This window comes from Botrytis cinerea, chromosome 8 (genome assembly GCF_000143535.2).
Source record: "Botrytis cinerea B05.10 chromosome 8, complete sequence".
Lineage (NCBI taxonomy): Eukaryota > Fungi > Ascomycota > Leotiomycetes > Helotiales > Sclerotiniaceae > Botrytis > Botrytis cinerea.
Genome location: NC_037317.1, coordinates 2388305 through 2405316, shown reverse-complemented (window position 1 = coordinate 2405316; position 17012 = coordinate 2388305). Strand labels below are relative to the sequence as shown.

Below are 17012 nucleotides of genomic sequence, written 5' to 3'. Positions count from 1 at the left end.
GTCTAGTCTTCTCGTAATTCCACTCCTCGATGTTGATTGTGATCAAACTGGTGGGGCCTGGTGATCAGCCTGAGACATCTGCACTTTGGAGCATGATCTTGAAGTCAAGAACTCACCTATCCAGAATCCAAGTTCTCAAGTGTGATCATCATGAAGGTGGAAACGCTCCAGGGAGTGGACGGGTATCAAGTTCCTACGTTCATGGTTGAGAATCTAAACACACCACAGTATCAAGCTCGCTGGCTGATTCGAATCATAGACACAAGGTCTACAGTAGTTTGAGCGTCGCAAGTGTGCGCAGAATTGCCCATCCTTTTCCCTCTAAATTTAGGGAATACTTGTCGACACCATTCAATAGATTATCAAAACATAAAGACATCAGCTCCAGAGTGTCTAGAGCATGGTCTCTCCACTCATGTAGCCAATAAATTTCCTAAATTGGCGCCACTAGGATTTCCATCAAATTTTGCACCACCAGATATAATACGTCCAGAGCAAGCTGAAAATTGTTTACGGAGACCTCAAATATGTGTATGATATAGAAAAATCTGTCTACAACCACAGAGATTGAGACTCAAATGTCAAACACGGCAAGCCCAGGGATTTCTGACATCTCAAAATGCTCTTTATTCCTCCCGTAGACATCACAGATATTTTCTCCATTTACCTGCCCAAATGCTTTCCCAGGAAAGATCCACATGCCAACTGCAGTCGAAGGATATTTCTCCAACTCCTTATAGCTATCTTCATCCCTCAGACAACCATGCTTAGGGAAATCCATCCCGAAATTCCTCTTGTAAAACTCAAGCAACTCCTCCCATTGATCCAGCTCGGTTTCTCTATGACGGTCAACCATCTGACGCATCCCAAGCTTTGTTGATACATGTTGCTCAACATCTTCTCCCCATTCCTCAAGAGGTGGCAATGATGTTGTTACGCAGACATAGAAATCGAAAGTGTTTGTGTGCCGCACACCCTGAATCCTTTCCAGGACGCGCCAGCTATGATAGAATCGGCGTGGATCCCGCCAGAAAGTTAGCTGTTTTAAATCTGGATGAATTGGTCTAGGATCACTATCCAGCCACTCAAAATTAACACTAGATCTACCGATTTGTTTCATACGAGGCATGATAGGACAGGTCTCTGATAAGTGAGGTCTTCCCATCCGCAGTCCTATATTATTGTAGACCCTTGAGCCACACAGTAACTTTTCAACACACCACAATGATCGAAGCTTGGTACTGAGTATATCAACGAGGGATGCAATGGCTATTGGATGATGAGGAACATGTGAAGTTTCATGACCCATCCCACGATCACGACGTTCTCGACTTGTATCCCTCAGCAATTTAAGTGTTTCATTGTAAAAGGGTACTTCATTCTCGTGTTGCATCTCTTCCTTTGCTCTGTCATGAAACGAGCTTAAAGATGTATCGGAGCCAAAATCAACCATCTCAGCATGTCCGGAAAGTACGTTGGAGGGATGTGGAATATCAAATAAACTATCTCCTTCTCATTCCGCTAGAGCTAGATGCATCAAGCCCTCATCTTTTGGATCATAGGCTCTAATATCATGGAGAACATCAGCGAGCATCTGGGGAGCCTTATCCTAATTCTGCAAGAACAACACATCATAATCTGGATTAATTCGAATATAACCTCGAGCAAGAGGTAGATGAATCCGGTAAAAGTCTAGTGCTGCTGACCTTGATTCTATCGTGGTACGAAATAGCTGGCTGGTTGTATCCAAGATGGGTTTATTGATAGAAAGCTCATAATGACCATCGCTGACAATCTTGCCCAAATCATTATAACTAGAATAGAAGTGTGACTGATCGTGATGGTTTGAATTGTCTCGATTAGCTGTCTTGCTTACACAAATCGGGATGAAGCGGTTTTGGTGAAAAGATAGAGTCCATATCTTTAAGCGTATTTCTTGCGGAAAACGAGAGAAGCAATGGAATCTTGAAGACTGATTCTGCTTGGATGAACCTAAGTGATTATCATTAAAAAGTGGAATGATTTTTATTCAGTAGTGTGCATATGTACTGGCTCAAGAATAGGAATCTATAGAATGGAGGGCAAATGGAAAGTGTCTTGAAGAAAACCAGGGGCAGGTACTCAATATAGCACCATTAAAACCGCCCCTGTATGGGAACACTCTAGTTTTGTCAAGGTAACTGTCTCACGTAAGAATTCTATGGCAATCAGTCGTATTCCGACACATATCGCGGACTTTCCTCTGGCGGCAGAAGCTTCATGAATCTGGACCTTATTCTTCGAATTCCCATGCTCTCTTGGTCAAATTCGATTAACAGCTATGAACAAGTAATCCTGTAATCCTGAAAGATAGATACAATGGCATTTGTAAGTAGGATCCATATTGGATCTCGAAGACGCAGTGGAAGGACAACGACGGGTACATCAATTTTGGGAGCCATGATGTAGATAAAGTACGATTATTGAATGTTGCGTTAACTCCACGTGAGAGTTAGGAGGCGTAAAAGCGTGATTATTAGTCGCAAGAACATTTCATCCATGGATCGAAGTAATTACTCATGACTGTGAAGGTATCTCTAAAGGATGCTGCTCCCACACATTGTGGTTCTATTGGTTAGCATCATCAGTTACGCCGAAATATACCAAGTGTTGGCCAGCGTGACGTTGATGGACTTCTCGGCTGCCAATTGGCTAGAGTTTGATATCCTGAGAAGTAGACGAATAGTTTACCAGTCGAATCAAAAGTTTCGATCGACTGACCTCCGAAATAGACACGAGATAAGACGAGCAGGATCTAGTTATGACAATTACACCAGAAGTTATGTGGGTTTAAATACTGATTTCAGTTACTGGTATGTTTGTTGAAGGCAAAAGTACACCTAATATAGCTATGATTACTCCAGCCCTTTTTGCATGAGAATGAAGGGTCCAAAGTGAATAGAACACCTTCATCTATCAAGGCAGGTAGACTCAGAATATCTGTAACTATGTAACTCTCTGTTTTTTCCCCTGACACTAGAAGCCTTACTTCTGCGTCATATATCAGAAAGTACCAACCTGCAGAAAATTCTCCAAGAATTCCTCATCAGCTTGACTCCTTGATAGCTTCCATTCTCTTCATATTCTCTGTGCCTTTAACATCCTCCAGTTGAACTGCCAGTCCGTCTCGTAAATCTCCGATGAACTTTGCATCTTTCATATCTTCCAATTGAATCGTCGCCCTACTCGCGCGGTTGGTGAATATGGTGGCCACTATCAGATTAGTATGGATATCATCAAAGACAAAGTAGAGACTCACTTTCGAATTCCTGAACAATATGAGCTTCAGCGCATTCCTGCAAAGAAAGCAAGGTAGGATCATCAATCCGATAATTTTCTCCAGGTTTGATATCCTCCACAATCTCTCTTGCCAAACTTGCGAAGGAAGATTTGGGAATGATCAAGTCCATCTTCGGATGCAGAGCGAGAACTACTCATTGCGTACTTAGTCTTGTTGCGTCAACATTTACAGAGATAGAGAAACTTACGACCCCAGTCGTTCCTCTTTTTTGGATAGTTGACGTCTCTTCTTGGTTTTTTGTTGAACAGTCGTCTTGTTCCTCCACCCACTATATGCTGTCGCTTTCTCGTCGTGCGTTTGACGCTCTCCATTTTTGGTCGCTATGTAAGTTTAGTATGGTAGCATGAAAAGAAAACATTGTATGCTTACCTTTTGTGATAGTTGTACGAGTGATAAAGTCTCGAGTTGAATGGTCGCCGAAGATGAAATGGTGATATCTTGCAATCATTCAGACCAACCTAACTAAGCAAAAAGTGAATTCTGAAGCAAACCAACCATAAATTTGAGATTGCGGAAGATGCCACTATCGGCTTTCTTTTTCAATCTGCTGGCGATTGTGACTCAAACAATCTTTTCTGTGCTTTCGTTATGACTTTCTACGGTTTCTCGAGCATTTTACGGCGCATCCCATTGCGCTTCTGATTGCTCCGAAAGTTCATCCAGCTCTGCCATATCGTAGGCCATAAATGTTGTCAGAAAGAGGTAAGTTTCTGTACAACAAAATGCCAAACAATAAGAATTCACATCAACATCTTCAGTTTCTACAACATGGTCAGTAACCATTGTTCAAGAGTAGAATTGATGAAGATGGTGAGGGCCGCGAGGCTGTCGTCGAGAGGATTCGATGAGTCAAGAGCAGATATATATTGAAATGAACGATTAAATTTTATACTGGCAGTATCCCACTAGCACATAGGGCTCATGGTTATTTGGACCAAAGATCCAAGCTCTGAATGCGCAGTGTGTTCAACATGCAAATCATATTTGGTGTTGATGATACACAAACAGTCGTACAACATTCACATTGGCCACGCGTCTTCATCTTGTTATTGTCCACACCAAACCTAAAAGACCAAATTAACGTGTCGGTCAATCTTTCACCACAAACATCCTCAATAGTCAGTTTGAGAGGCTCTCGGAAGCCAATTGGTCCTGTCAAAGGTGGTGCAAAGACGCCACAGTTTATACCTATATCAATGCCTATGCTCTTCAAACCAACAAACCCTCCGATTGTAGCAGCAGGTACAAACTACTTCCTAGGATATGCGGTGCTAAGTACAATTATTTGCAATTTGCAGTTGAGAAATTACATGGGTAACATTCAGCAGCTCAATTACGCCACAGTCCTGTTGACTGCGGATGCTGTAACTCCCGCGACAGCAGCAGCAACCCACTTGCTTGCTATCTTCAAAAACAATACTATGAGAGCTTTGACTCTGATCTCACCTATTTCGAAAGCTCTTGATGAGGCAGAAAGTTGATGTACATCTTGGAACCGGATTTGTCGCCGTAAAGAGTTTTGAGTGACACCAATGACATTGATCATGAGCTTCTCAGTAGCATTCGGCGTCCAGGAAATGTAATTGGCGTTCAAAATCTTGACAAGACCTATTCAACCAGTTCCATTCATGATGAAGCGAGTGCGTATAACAGCTCATGTGGAAGTAAATCCACACGGCCGATCTAACAATATCTTAGTGTTGATTGTTGGTCCAGGGCCCTGGCGTGATTTTCCATATATTTAATCTCCGGCATTGATTGTAGAACATTGTGTGACACAGATCCGTGATCTCAAGAACCTCTGACAAAAATTCAAGGTTCTCAGAAGCATATGCACGAAAGCGCGGTGTAGAAACGACCAGCATATTCTGAATGGCTCGACTGTGATAAGAAATACTGAAGGTCCATATGTCCATAATTTCATTTTGTCAGAAGTCTGCACTTTCACAATAAGGTGCGAGAAAAGCCGCGGTCGTGGCTGATTTGCGTGACCTGCTGTTTCGTGCTGTTACCTAATTAGAAGTGCTTCTCGAGATTATCTGTACGTCGGCGATTTGGTGAAGAATATCTTACAGACGCCGAATGTATTTCCAGCCAATATGCGCCATTTTTCTTGTGGCTGGCGTAGATGCGCTTAAAGCTTGTTTCACATAGAGTGTTGCTTTCATTCATCAATTAATATGCAAAAATTGGCGAGGTTTATGATGTGATAAATAGCAACGTCGTGTAACCTGCCATAAAATGGCCATTGGATGATCCAGATCCTTCAGCCTACCATCCACGAAATCATCCATATATGTACGACATTATTGCTATACATACCCGGTTGGTTCATTCTATCTTGACAGCCAATTCTGGGACAGGATGCATGATGGCAGTACGAGAGTGTATGCTCATACATAAAATTAATGTCAAGGGATCTTGTACATGGTAGTGCACAAGATTCTAGTACTAAAATGGATCTTCCTGCATAAAATCAATATCTGAGATGGTGAATGTGTGCGGTATTGCTGCTGAAGTCAACACTGAAGGGTGTGCAACCTTGTTGACCAGCAGAATATCCAAAATTAAAGGTTAGAGCGGAATGAGGTTGGATTCACGAGATATCGCCGCTGATTCTATCAGCGAGAACCCATGTAAGAGTCTACTTTTGACTTGTGCAAGAGCTTTGAGTGCAATATAAATATGCCTTCAGGCCCTCATTTTGAATGACACTGGTACAGCTCTTCTCTCGTTAGCTGATTTCCAACATACAAATTTTGTTCTAAGATCCCGGATTTAATCACATACCATGATCGAGGCCAGTAGAAGTACACCCAATCTTTACAGCGGTTTCAAAGCAGACCCAGATATTGAGTCTAGATGGAAAACCACCAAATCAGTTCGTGCTACAGAGGCATCCTTACTGGATCTCTTGGAAGGTCGAACTCCTATCCTCCACGAGCCAGAGTTTCTTTCCAAGGAAGACTGCTCTAAGCTAACCGAAATTTTGGAGCCAAGACTCACGCCATATCTTCATGCTACTGGTCCAAAGTTGGCCAAAGTGGGTGTTGCTCAGTTTGAGTTTCAAGCACAAAGTGAGGATGACTTGAAAAATAGGTCTGGAAACGGTAAGTGCTGTCACAAGCAAACCCCAAAGTCCTTCTCATGCCACGGCAAGTGGATATTAGCTGATTGAATATCTAGAGAAGCAGGAATACTTCCAGGCTGTACGCGACCTGGGTGACCCACATGGAAATTTGGAAGCGGAAATTGGCGTAAATGCTTTCGCTAAGGTTTTTGAATTTATTAAATCAATTGCACCTGAAGACTGGGAGGTCATGATAGCCACGGAGGTAGTAGACGACGGGACACAATCTTACTTCGCTGGCATCTTCCGAGTAATCAACAACGGAACACCAGTTCATTGCGATTGGGCACCTTATGATACCCGAACGGAATCATGGGCGATTAGCCGATTAACCCACCAACTTGCGGCAAATCTTTGCATAACTCCACCGCCCATGAATAGTGGTGGTACTACTGTTCATGACTTGCAGTGGTCTCCCGAAGCATTGAAATTTCGTGACCCCGATAGTTATGGATATTTTCCGGGTCTTGTCGAGGGGCGTCAAAAGGTAGATTTCCAACCTCGTATTGGTGATCTGTATCTCTTCAACTCTCGCAATATGCACCAAGTTCATCCTGTCTATTCCGAGACAGGAACGCGCCGTTTGGCGATGTCAAGCTTTCTTGGAGTTATCCCGCCTCTGAACGAAGGTGAAAAGACGAAGTTGGTGTTTTGGGGTTAGAACTTAGAGGATGGAGATATAAGATTATCATGGTATAGTTAAAGTTATGAAGTTTGATGGCATTTTTGTATTCATGTGCAATCATCGACGTAGGAGCACTGGTGGAGGCTTATATAGATGACTAATGCAATATGAAAATATGGGTCTGAGGATAAGGTTAAAATCGGATGAGCGTTTTTGAACTTAAATCAAATTCTGTCCGCCGGTGGATATCATTGTATGACCTCTTCAAGACTATTTCGCTTTCAGATTGCTATATCAGGCGTCTTCCTTTTGACAGAAGCTGGAATACTTCATCGCACTGAAATCGTCGAATTTGGACATAGAAAACCAGGATGATAACAAACGCGCTCGAAAATCCCACCGATTTTCTGTGGCATGAATTTTGCGGAGGTTTGAGAATGAAGGGATGTTTGTAATTGACTCGGAAGGTTAAAAAAGGTAAGGAGAACAATAATAGTATACGATAAGATTTATTCTATTCCTCGTCTCCCAAATTTCTATCGACTCGCTTTATCCTTGGCCCCAAAACGCATACTTCCAGTGGAGTCCGTCGCATATCTGAGTTGCTATAATCTTTTCAAAATACACTGCAGTCTTCGCCTACAATTGAGAGCCACTCCTTTTTGGGAGATCCTCTTTATTTTCAATATTTCCATCCTAAAAGTCGGGATGAAAGCACAGTATGTAGTAGCAAGTGCGAAACATGTCACTGCATGCACCGAGTCCGCATACGATAATCTAATCGCTGCGATGACTTCTGAGGAATCACTAAGCCGACCGAGATTTGTGGCACCGGCAGTTACAACTGCTGCGGGGGATATCATAGTAGTATGAGAAACTAAAGCCATAGGTGTTGCTGATGTTGGCGTACCTCAAGACTGCTTGTAGCGCTGTGTATGGAACATTCATCGCAAGCTACCTGCCACTGCTATGACGAGTTGTTGAGCAGTCCGTTGGTACGTCTTGCTACAAGTATCTTTACAAGATTTGTATTACATTTGCTAACTGTAATTACAGCCATTGTAGTTGTTGCTTGTGTTAGCTCGTTCCGTTCTCTATCTGCTCACCAAAATACCTCCTAGCCAACCCCTATAGACCTATTTTAAAGATACTAGAGTGAGGAAAATAGGTAGGAAAAGAAAAGTTTATTCGATATCTACTTTGGTATTTGACCTCGTTTAATAATCTCTTCCGCATATGTGGATATAACTAAGAAACTTAGAGTGATATCACGAAGACTAATAGTCATATGATCGCGAAGAATCTCTATTTGTATGGAGCAGAATTATTTTTCCTTTCCTAAACTAAAACGTGGTATGGCTGTCATGGTGTGTGAATACTCTATTGATGTTGTGATGCCGTGCTAACAGTATCACGCAGTTGGAAACGCTCCGTCTTTACTACCCTCTTCTTACGTTCACGAAATCAACAGGAAATGCTCCAAGGACCATCAAATACGGTTCCAAAGACCTTCATTTGCCACCAAACACAATGATTCTGCCAAATCTCCTCGGGATCCAATCACATCCCCGTTACTGGGGATCTGATCGACTCCTTTGGCGTCCCTCTCGTTGGACTATATCGTCTTCGTATCAGAATGATGGACTGACTGAGGAACTTTGGACAGCGCCTAAAGGTTCATATATGCCATGGTCCGAAGGGCCTCGAGGGTGTTCGGGTAAGAAATTTAGTCAGGTGGAATTTGTAGCTGCCATGGCGGGGTTGTTTCACAGGCATAGAGTAGAGATTGTGAAAGAGGATGGGGAGAATCAAGAAGAAGCGGAGAAGAGAGTTAAGGAATTGTTGGATGATAGTGCCATGGTACTTTTATTGCAGCTGATGAAGCCAGAGAAGGTTGGTTTGAGATGGGTTAGAAAATGATAAGTGTATGAATGATGTGATTATTCAAAGCGTTGAAACAAAAGTAGGATTAAACACCACAAAAACGCCATCTAAATCTAGAATATAAAACCTGGTATCATATAAATCTCCAATCCTGACCTCCACCCTCTATCTCAAATAATCATCTTCCATCCCCCGCAACCACCTAATCCCCATGTACCTTTCCATCCTGCCCCCCTTTCCCGTCCTTCACATTACCCCCTTTCCCATCCTTTTCCTTCTCTATCCTCCCAGGCTTCGCAAACACCGCTCCAAAAAGACTCAAAAAACTAGTCGATCTCAAAACCATCGTATACATCAACGTCATGCCCACCACCACAATCTCCTCTTTAAACGCTTCATTCCCAATCACTTCCTCTCCCATAAATTCAATCCGACCCACATTCTTCAAACTCATAGTGTTCGCCGAGAACTTCGCAACCGGCATGGAAGACGCATCTAGACAGATGAAATCCCAATTTTTCCAACCCGAGGAGGACGTCCATAGCATTTGGATGGGCTCTTTACTCGACGGGGAAAAGGTGCGAGATAGATGCGAGTATTCTGTCTTCCAGCGTTTCATGGCTTTCACCTTGATAGGTTGATCGTGGAGGGAACAATCGGAGTCGATGGAGAAGGAGTGGAGAGTTCCGGTGCCGAAGACGGATTTATCGATGGCGGATTTGAAGACGAGATTTGGGGAGAGGGTCTTGTAGGAGACGGTGTAGAGGGGTTGTGGTTGCGAGGAGGAGGAGTCTTGGGTTGTGATGAGCGATTTCCATTTCATCCAAGAGAAATCTACGGAGAGAACTTGGTGAGGGGAAGAACACGAGGTAGTGGCGGTAGTGGCGGTAGTGGTTTGGAGAGGTATCGATTGGGCTGCAGCTGTTGTTGCCATTCTTGCGACGGTGTAGAGTTAGTTTGTTGCGCGTTGATTGAAAAAGTCGATGTCTTTGCTTATTCTTATAATGATATTTGCGTCAATCAATCGTAGATCCTTTCTTCTTATATACCCAAGCTATCCCTCACTGCATCCGTGACGTCGATTTCCATAGAGGGCTGATTGGGCTATTTCCATCCCACCCTATCAATAAAGTTCTACGCCAACCACCAATTCGGTACAATATCGCGCTTTGTCTCTCCATATATCTGACACTCTATTCTTTAATCATGTGAAATCCACATAAGCTTACTTCAACTCCTCTCCATGATTCAGCTTGTCATAGAAGAAGGAGCTAGTACCAATAAGGTATATAGCGCATAATAAAATCGAGATTCATGCCCAATAGGGGCATAGTGATTTAGTGGTATAGCTTGCCATCATTATTTTATATACCATTTCTGTCATGACTGTCATGACTGTAAGATGATCGACATGCTAGATTATGTCATCCCACTTCCCAAATAGGCACTACGTGCCGCTCCCATCTTGGCGAGTTTAGGCCCCCAACAGCAAGCCCCGCTAAGCCCCTTCGCTTCTCCATTCTCCCCGTTCATTCTGAAAATCATCAACTTTTATGAGTTTATATATCACATTGCGTTTGCAATTATCCACATTATCCACATATTCCACATTGCCTTTTAAGGTCGCATGTAGCGCTTTCATTTTCCATTTGATTCTTGTGTAATTGCAATGCCTGGTGTACCATCTGGACGTGGATGCGAAGCGTGTCGCAAACAGAAGAAGAAGGTTTGATTGCTTAACACTTCGTGTGTGGGGCCAGTAATGAATATTTCTAATGAGAAATAGTGTGATCAAGTCCAGCCATCATGTTCACGATGTATTCGACTATCAATTTCATGCGTAGGTAGTGGGGTTAGGCGTTACAAATTTGTATCTGGCTCCACCGACTCTACCGTAACAACTAGCTCCACAACTACGAAGCACAACAGCCATGCACTCGACACTACCCGTAAAAAAATACTCCGAATGCCTGGCAACAGAACTATATCCGTGGCGGGCTCATTCATATCCGTTCTCGAAGTAAAAGATATTCGCTACGATATTGGGGTCTATGGAACATTTCTCACAGAGATCCCTAAACGTCTGGGGACTAGCGCCGCGCTAGATGCATCGGTTAATGCCATTTCGACGTCATATACATCAATATATTCACGAAAGAAACCAGTAGAGGCGCTTGAGAATTATGGGAGGGGGTTAAAGGCGTTGAGGGTTGCGTTGAATGATCCGAAAGAGGCTGCTGAAGCGAATACCATTTGTGCCTTTTACTTGATGATGATTTGTCAGGTGAGATGTTCCTGGTATCGATGAAGCGAATAATGATGCTGATTTAGGCTAGACTTGGATGGCTCACAGTGATGATAACGCTAACCATGGAGAAATATTAATATATTTGTTGAATGCAGCTGCGGCGCAAAATTGGCAAGGTGCCTTTGAAGCAGAGCTCTTGGTAACCTTATGTGTCCCTCTGGTATGTGTAATCTTATACGCCCAAAGGAAATCGTGTGAATGCTTTGACTAATCATCTATTACAGATCATGGAAGGAATCAGAAATCCTAGGGTTAGATGGACCCCAGTACTAGGAAAACTAACCGAAGCTCGAGATAATGCCATCGGGATTGAAAGCCTCAAACTTCAGACTCTGGCCAAAGTCCCAGATTACTTAAGATATCCAAAAGAATATCTTCCTGAAATTGAATCCACATACACTCAAATGAAAATTGACATCTCAACCATGCGAAATTCTCTGAACAAACTCGGTCAAGCCCCAAATACCAGAACACTACATTCACGCTTTCAAGCCGCGTATAGTCTGATACTTTCATTTGCAAACCTGCTAAACAGCTTAATTCGTGTCTTCTCGGAAGATCATACATCTTTGATTCCGGAATCCGTGTGCTATGTTGGCGAAACCATCCTTCTTGCTGAAGAGGCACTTGAGTATCGACCATTAGGATCGAGTGCCATGCCATTGGTTCTTACAACTGCTTGGGTAGCGACGAGTGATATATCTCGGAGAATTAGGATAGAAAAGCTGCTGATAGAATACCAATCCGATTTCGCCATTATGAATTGGATGGAAGTTGCTGAGTGGTTAGAAGAAAGGTTAAGAGATATCCACCTATCATTTCAGGGCTTTGGTGTTGCGACACCGTTGAGGATCACTTAAGATTTGGGACGATTGAGACGTGGGAATTGAACTGCAGAAATTGTTTGGCAGAGTCCGCGATGAGGATGAGGTCCTCAAATACGATTACGGCCTGAGGGCTTGAGCAGGTTTTACGCTTGGTGTAAAGGTAGAAAGTGGATAATGCAGATGCCATACCCATCATTTGTGAAAAAAGTAACCAGCCGGACAATGGTGAACCTTATCAAAAGCAATAGGGAGCCAAAATAAGTTCATTATTCCATTTTCCGTTTGGTGAATTCTTGAACAAGATATCCAGGATCGTTTCTGTGGTTTCCCCTTTTGAGTCAAGTGAGTTCTCAAATAAAACAACAATAACTCTATTCTGTTTGCGCGCGACCTCCATAACCTTATGTTCAACAGCAGATTTAACGTACCCAGTATCTTTGTATTTGCTCCAGAAATATTGTTTGAATTTCTTTTGAATTGTTGTGAGGGATTCTAAGCTTGTCATAAACTCATCTAGATGTGTAAACTGTATGACACACGTTGAATCGTCCAATTTCGAGGTTCACAGGCTGCTTGAAAATGTACCAAGTCCAAAAATGGTTGGTAGGTATCGACATCGTTCAGGAATTCAGAACCCATCATCGAAATCGTGCAAAGAATTATTTTCTGTCCTATCGCCACTCTAACATGTTCCCCATTTTTGATGGTGATTTTCGAATCCACCATAATTATATGCTTTGACAATTCTATCTTCTCACACTATGTCCATGTTTCTAGCTCTGCTAAATAGTAGAAGAAGATCTTCTTTCGTAGGGATATAACTATAGTACCAAATGCGGTCTACTGAGCGGAAATAACTGCGAATAGTTAGTGATTTCAACTTGGTTGGGTCACCAAACAGATTGACATTTCAACAGCTTTCATTCTTGAGATTTTACTTGACCAAGCATCAAAAGTCTTTCGGAATCCTTGGCCGTTCCACGAAGTCGTAGCCAATTGATCAATAGTTTCTGGCGTATGATCATATGGCCAGCCTTTATATGACCAAATATTATGCGGATCAAGTCGTCCGTCCCTAAAATCACCAATATTGTATAGCTCATATCTCTCAGCCCAATGACAGCCCAATGAGAGGAGACATTGAATTTTTTCGTCTCCCAAACATCGTGCATAATGCAACGCAGAATGTACAATTGGATGGCCTTTCCGTAGATCCAATTTTCATCCTTAGTCATGTCCTGAGAGAGAAACTCAATGGAATCTGTAAGGGTGCGTTTTCCACTGTTACTGTACCCCGATAGAAGAATATAATGGAGGATTTCGAGATGTTGGTATGAACTGCGACAAGGATCATTATTCCTGTGGCTACTTGATTTATCTGAAGATTTTTCCTATAGACTATGAGCACTTGGTAAATTGGTAGGGCCTTCGTGTGGATCTAAGAAAGGGTTGTCAACGATATCTGGAGACGATCTTTGCTTCACCGGTTGCCACGGAAGACTTTTGAACTGTGATTCATCATCAGATACATTCATCGTCGAAAAGCCCAACTGGTCATTGAGTCGTCGCACAATATCCAACAAAAATGCAACTCCTTCGGTGTAGTAAAATGCAGCCTCGATGCGTAATCCATTATCTTATTCCAGAAATTCGATTTTGAAAGTGCAGTGTCTTTCAATGTGATATTTCCTCAAGTTTGTACTCCCCAAAAGTTTAATGAAGATACACGAGTAAATCCTATAAAACCATACCTCCCCCCACCCTTTCTCCCCCTTCCTTCGCTTCTCTCAATCAACTCCGTCTAGGCAGAGACAACCAGGAAACCACCTAATTCGTGGATTCCAACCGCGCTTGCGGCTGTCGATTATATCATAAACACCATAGCGTATCAACGCAGGTCATGGCGATCGATCCTCGTGGGTCACACGCCATTATAAGCGGCCCATCAAAGGTATCTATCTATATTTGAAGGCAGCAAAGAGAGTCAAGAATCGTCTTGATATATTTCATTTTTAACTTTCATTAATGGTCCCATGAAACTGGATGTATAAACATAGAATGTCTTGTCAACGCCATTAAGAACAACCCGTGGTATCCCCATATCCACTAAACGCCTTTGATCAACCTGTACCGAATATCCTACTCCAATTACATAAAAGTAGCAATTATACCTCTCCCAAACTTTTTTTGGTGCTTACAAGGCTAGCACATATATACTATTATAACGAGATAAATCCGAATCTGTCTCACGCAATGAACATATAATGACCATCGAAAGGCCATATAATTTCTCTCTTCCCCAAAATATATTGCTTCATAAGATCATGGCCAACGTATTTGGCTCTTGATTGGAATCAGTAGTCGGAATATTCAAGATGGTATGTTAATCTCGTATCCAATCATAACCTCTGTATTAGTACCTTCCCAACCCCTGTTTCCAGCAGCTGATATCATATACTTGCACGTTGGATCGATATGAAGTGCAGCTATAACACCAGCCCTTGGTGGGCCAGGAACGATAAGGAAAGGTACGGATGAATGTGATTTAGTCTGTGGTTGCTTTAGGTCATATAAACGTAAGATATCGTGTGACGCACTATTAATGATCAGTCTGGGGGATAAAATAAGAGAATGTTCAACATACCAAATAAGATGTCTCCCATTAGGCATGGCTTTTATGGCACTGACTGCACCACTTCCATTTGGAAACTTAAACGTCCTTTCGGGTTGTTTGAGACCTTTATGCAAACTGAACTCTTCCACTGTACCATTCCTTCGGCCAGCATATATGTAGTTCCCATCAGGTGACCAGCAAGCAGACATACACCATGGAGGTACTCCTGTTCTGGTCAAAATCCGAGCAATTGGGTTTGGTTGACGTCTATCCCAGACACGAATAGTTCCGTTGATAGATGCAGCAAGAAATGTGGAGTCAGATGTTGCATCAGCATCTTGAGTTTCAGGCTCTACCTTTGCTTCAATAATATCATCGGAGTGAGGTAAGCCATTAGATAGATCAGCCTGTGGTAGTTCAGATTGGATTGGAAGGGAAGAAGCAGGTTCTTCCTCAATTTGTAGAGGTGGTGCATCCATCATAGACATATCACCCGAAGAATCTGGTTGTGCTTCCATGTTCATATCCAAGGCTTTTGAGAACAAATCTTCATCATCACCAAAGTTTCCTCCGGATGGAGCTCCTAGTCCATCTGTATCTCCAAATAATGAATCTCCACCCCCGAAAAGAGAATCTGCAGGTGATCCAGGAGCATCCTCATTACCATCTGCATCTCCGTTCAACCCATTGGTCCCATTCATTCCACCAGAAGCTCCATTCAACAGTAGCTTTTCCCCAATGTTACTGGAGAAGGTTCCGTTTTGAGGGCTTGGTTCGCCAGATTCTTCGGGAACAGGTAGTGTGGAAGCTGGTCTTACTTCTATTGCAGAGATTTGACCACCACTCCCATCAAATGTGCGCCTGACTAATCCAGTATTCAAATCCCAATCCAGAACCTTTTTGTCCCAACTTCCTGATAAGACAGATCTCTCGTCGCGAGCAAGACTAAGAACCGAGACAGCAGAAGTATGTTTTTGGAGAGTGGCAATCTTCTTCCCTTCATCGTGTCGCACCGATTGTAAGTTTATGCTTCCTGATTCAAGTCCAGATAACATCCAAAGAGCCTCAGATTGTACTGCCAATGAATAGACGGGGGACAATGGATTATCCTCTCCGCCAGGGCCTCGACTTGATTCCTCATTATCCCAATAGCTCATAAGAACACCAGCTTTAACTACACTATCGACAAATGGATGCCGTTGAGCAACAGTCAGTAGTGTTTTACCGTTAACGGTGTCAACTCCATTATATTTCCTTATGAAACAATCCGAACCTCCACTGAACCAGTATCTCATATCAGGTGTTGCAGTAATCGCATTGATCGAGGTACTCTGAGGAGCAGCTATCGTTGGTACAATATCATAAGTAGAAGCAGTTAATGCTTCGGCCCTAACTTCATATCTAAATCTTGGGGATAACGATGAAGCAGAATTGTGTTGCGGCGAGGCTGAAGTCCTTATTAAAGTCGGATGGGGATGTGAGGTGGGACCCACGCCATTCATTTGAGTGTCATTCGAGTTCAACCTCTCGTTCGAAGTGTCTAGGTCTCCTCTGTTCTGCGAAGGGGAAAAGTCGTCTTCACCTTCACCATCACCATCACCATCACCATCACCATCACCATCACCATCACCATCACCATCACCATCACCATCACCATCACCATCACCGTCACCATCGCCGTCACCATCATCTTGGTCATCGTCTCCATTATCGTCATCATTGTCGTCGTCATCTCCTTCTTCATCTCCGTCTCCATCAGCATCCCCGTCCCCGTCTCCATCCCCGTCACCATCTAGTTCGGGGTCTAGATCATCTGCATCTTCCATCATGTCATCTTGTTCATTGTCGGAGCTCGCGTTCGATCCTGGCAAAACGAAAGTCAGTACTCAATAACGATAGAGTAGATGCTGCATATACCAACCGTCATCAATGTCTAACGCGAAATCCACCATCTTGAACACCTACAGACCCCTCCTCCACAATACAGTTCTCCGGGTTGGGTCAGCAATGGATTCGCGTTCGCGCAAGCTATTCAGCTTGAATTCGATTGTATGGCAACGCGGGGCGCGCAAGGATATTCTAAGTAGATGTTCGGGAATCAATTCGGGAAATAATTTGGATATGAACAAATCAAGTACGTCACAAATTCTCCAGAAAGTAGAAACAATTTAAGGCTCACTTAAATTACAACGCCAAAGGGCGTTTTGTACAATTGGAGAATCGGTAAGTTATATTTTGATGATACCAATATAATTGGCCTTTGAATCATGAATATGAAGCCAGG

The 17012-nt window shown here is 42.9% G+C and overlaps 7 protein-coding genes across 7 annotated transcripts; 4 read left to right on the top strand and 3 right to left on the bottom strand.

The window, feature by feature from the left end:
* Window positions 1–2801: 2801 nt before the first annotated feature.
* Window positions 2802–4276, bottom strand: BCIN_08g06540 (hypothetical protein). The gene is made up of 5 exons (XM_024694782.1): window positions 3836–4276; window positions 3710–3777; window positions 3528–3660; window positions 3299–3469; window positions 2802–3252 (listed from the first exon to the last, which is right to left on the bottom strand). Exons 3-5 carry the CDS (start codon window positions 3649–3651, stop codon window positions 3086–3088), a joined length of 462 nt encoding a protein of 153 aa, XP_024550575.1. The 5' UTR covers window positions 3652–3660; window positions 3710–3777; window positions 3836–4276; the 3' UTR covers window positions 2802–3085.
* Window positions 4277–4291: 15 nt separating this feature from the next.
* Window positions 4292–4885, top strand: BCIN_08g06530 (hypothetical protein). Its single transcript, XM_024694781.1, has one exon. The coding sequence runs from the start codon at window positions 4312–4314 to the stop codon at window positions 4819–4821; it is 510 nt and encodes a 169-aa protein (XP_024550574.1). The 5' UTR covers window positions 4292–4311; the 3' UTR covers window positions 4822–4885.
* Window positions 4886–5912: 1027 nt separating this feature from the next.
* On the top strand, window positions 5913–7346 carry BCIN_08g06520 (hypothetical protein). Its single transcript, XM_001550078.2, has 2 exons — window positions 5913–6450; window positions 6527–7346. Exons 1-2 carry the CDS (start codon window positions 6132–6134, stop codon window positions 7129–7131), a joined length of 924 nt encoding a protein of 307 aa, XP_001550128.1. The 5' UTR covers window positions 5913–6131; the 3' UTR covers window positions 7132–7346.
* A 33-nt stretch (window positions 7347–7379) lies between these two features.
* BCIN_08g06510 (hypothetical protein) lies at window positions 7380–9042 on the top strand. Its single transcript, XM_024694780.1, has 4 exons — window positions 7380–7572; window positions 8152–8298; window positions 8359–8462; window positions 8515–9042. The coding sequence occupies exons 3-4, from the start codon at window positions 8409–8411 to the stop codon at window positions 9013–9015; spliced, it is 555 nt and encodes a 184-aa protein (XP_024550573.1). The 5' UTR covers window positions 7380–7572; window positions 8152–8298; window positions 8359–8408; the 3' UTR covers window positions 9016–9042.
* A 6-nt stretch (window positions 9043–9048) lies between these two features.
* BCIN_08g06500 (hypothetical protein) lies at window positions 9049–10299 on the bottom strand. The gene has a single exon (XM_024694779.1). The coding sequence runs from the start codon at window positions 9911–9913 to the stop codon at window positions 9182–9184; it is 732 nt and encodes a 243-aa protein (XP_024550572.1). The 5' UTR covers window positions 9914–10299; the 3' UTR covers window positions 9049–9181.
* Window positions 10300–10515: 216 nt separating this feature from the next.
* On the top strand, window positions 10516–12510 carry BCIN_08g06490 (hypothetical protein). The gene is made up of 4 exons (XM_001550081.2): window positions 10516–10705; window positions 10766–11263; window positions 11316–11447; window positions 11512–12510. The coding sequence occupies exons 1-4, from the start codon at window positions 10649–10651 to the stop codon at window positions 12145–12147; spliced, it is 1323 nt and encodes a 440-aa protein (XP_001550131.1). The 5' UTR covers window positions 10516–10648; the 3' UTR covers window positions 12148–12510.
* Window positions 12511–14080: 1570 nt separating this feature from the next.
* Window positions 14081–16974, bottom strand: Bcspt8. Its single transcript, XM_024694778.1, has 3 exons — window positions 16650–16974; window positions 14759–16592; window positions 14081–14710 (listed from the first exon to the last, which is right to left on the bottom strand). Exons 1-3 carry the CDS (start codon window positions 16678–16680, stop codon window positions 14485–14487), a joined length of 2091 nt encoding a protein of 696 aa, XP_024550571.1. The 5' UTR covers window positions 16681–16974; the 3' UTR covers window positions 14081–14484.
* Window positions 16975–17012: the final 38 nt, after the last annotated feature.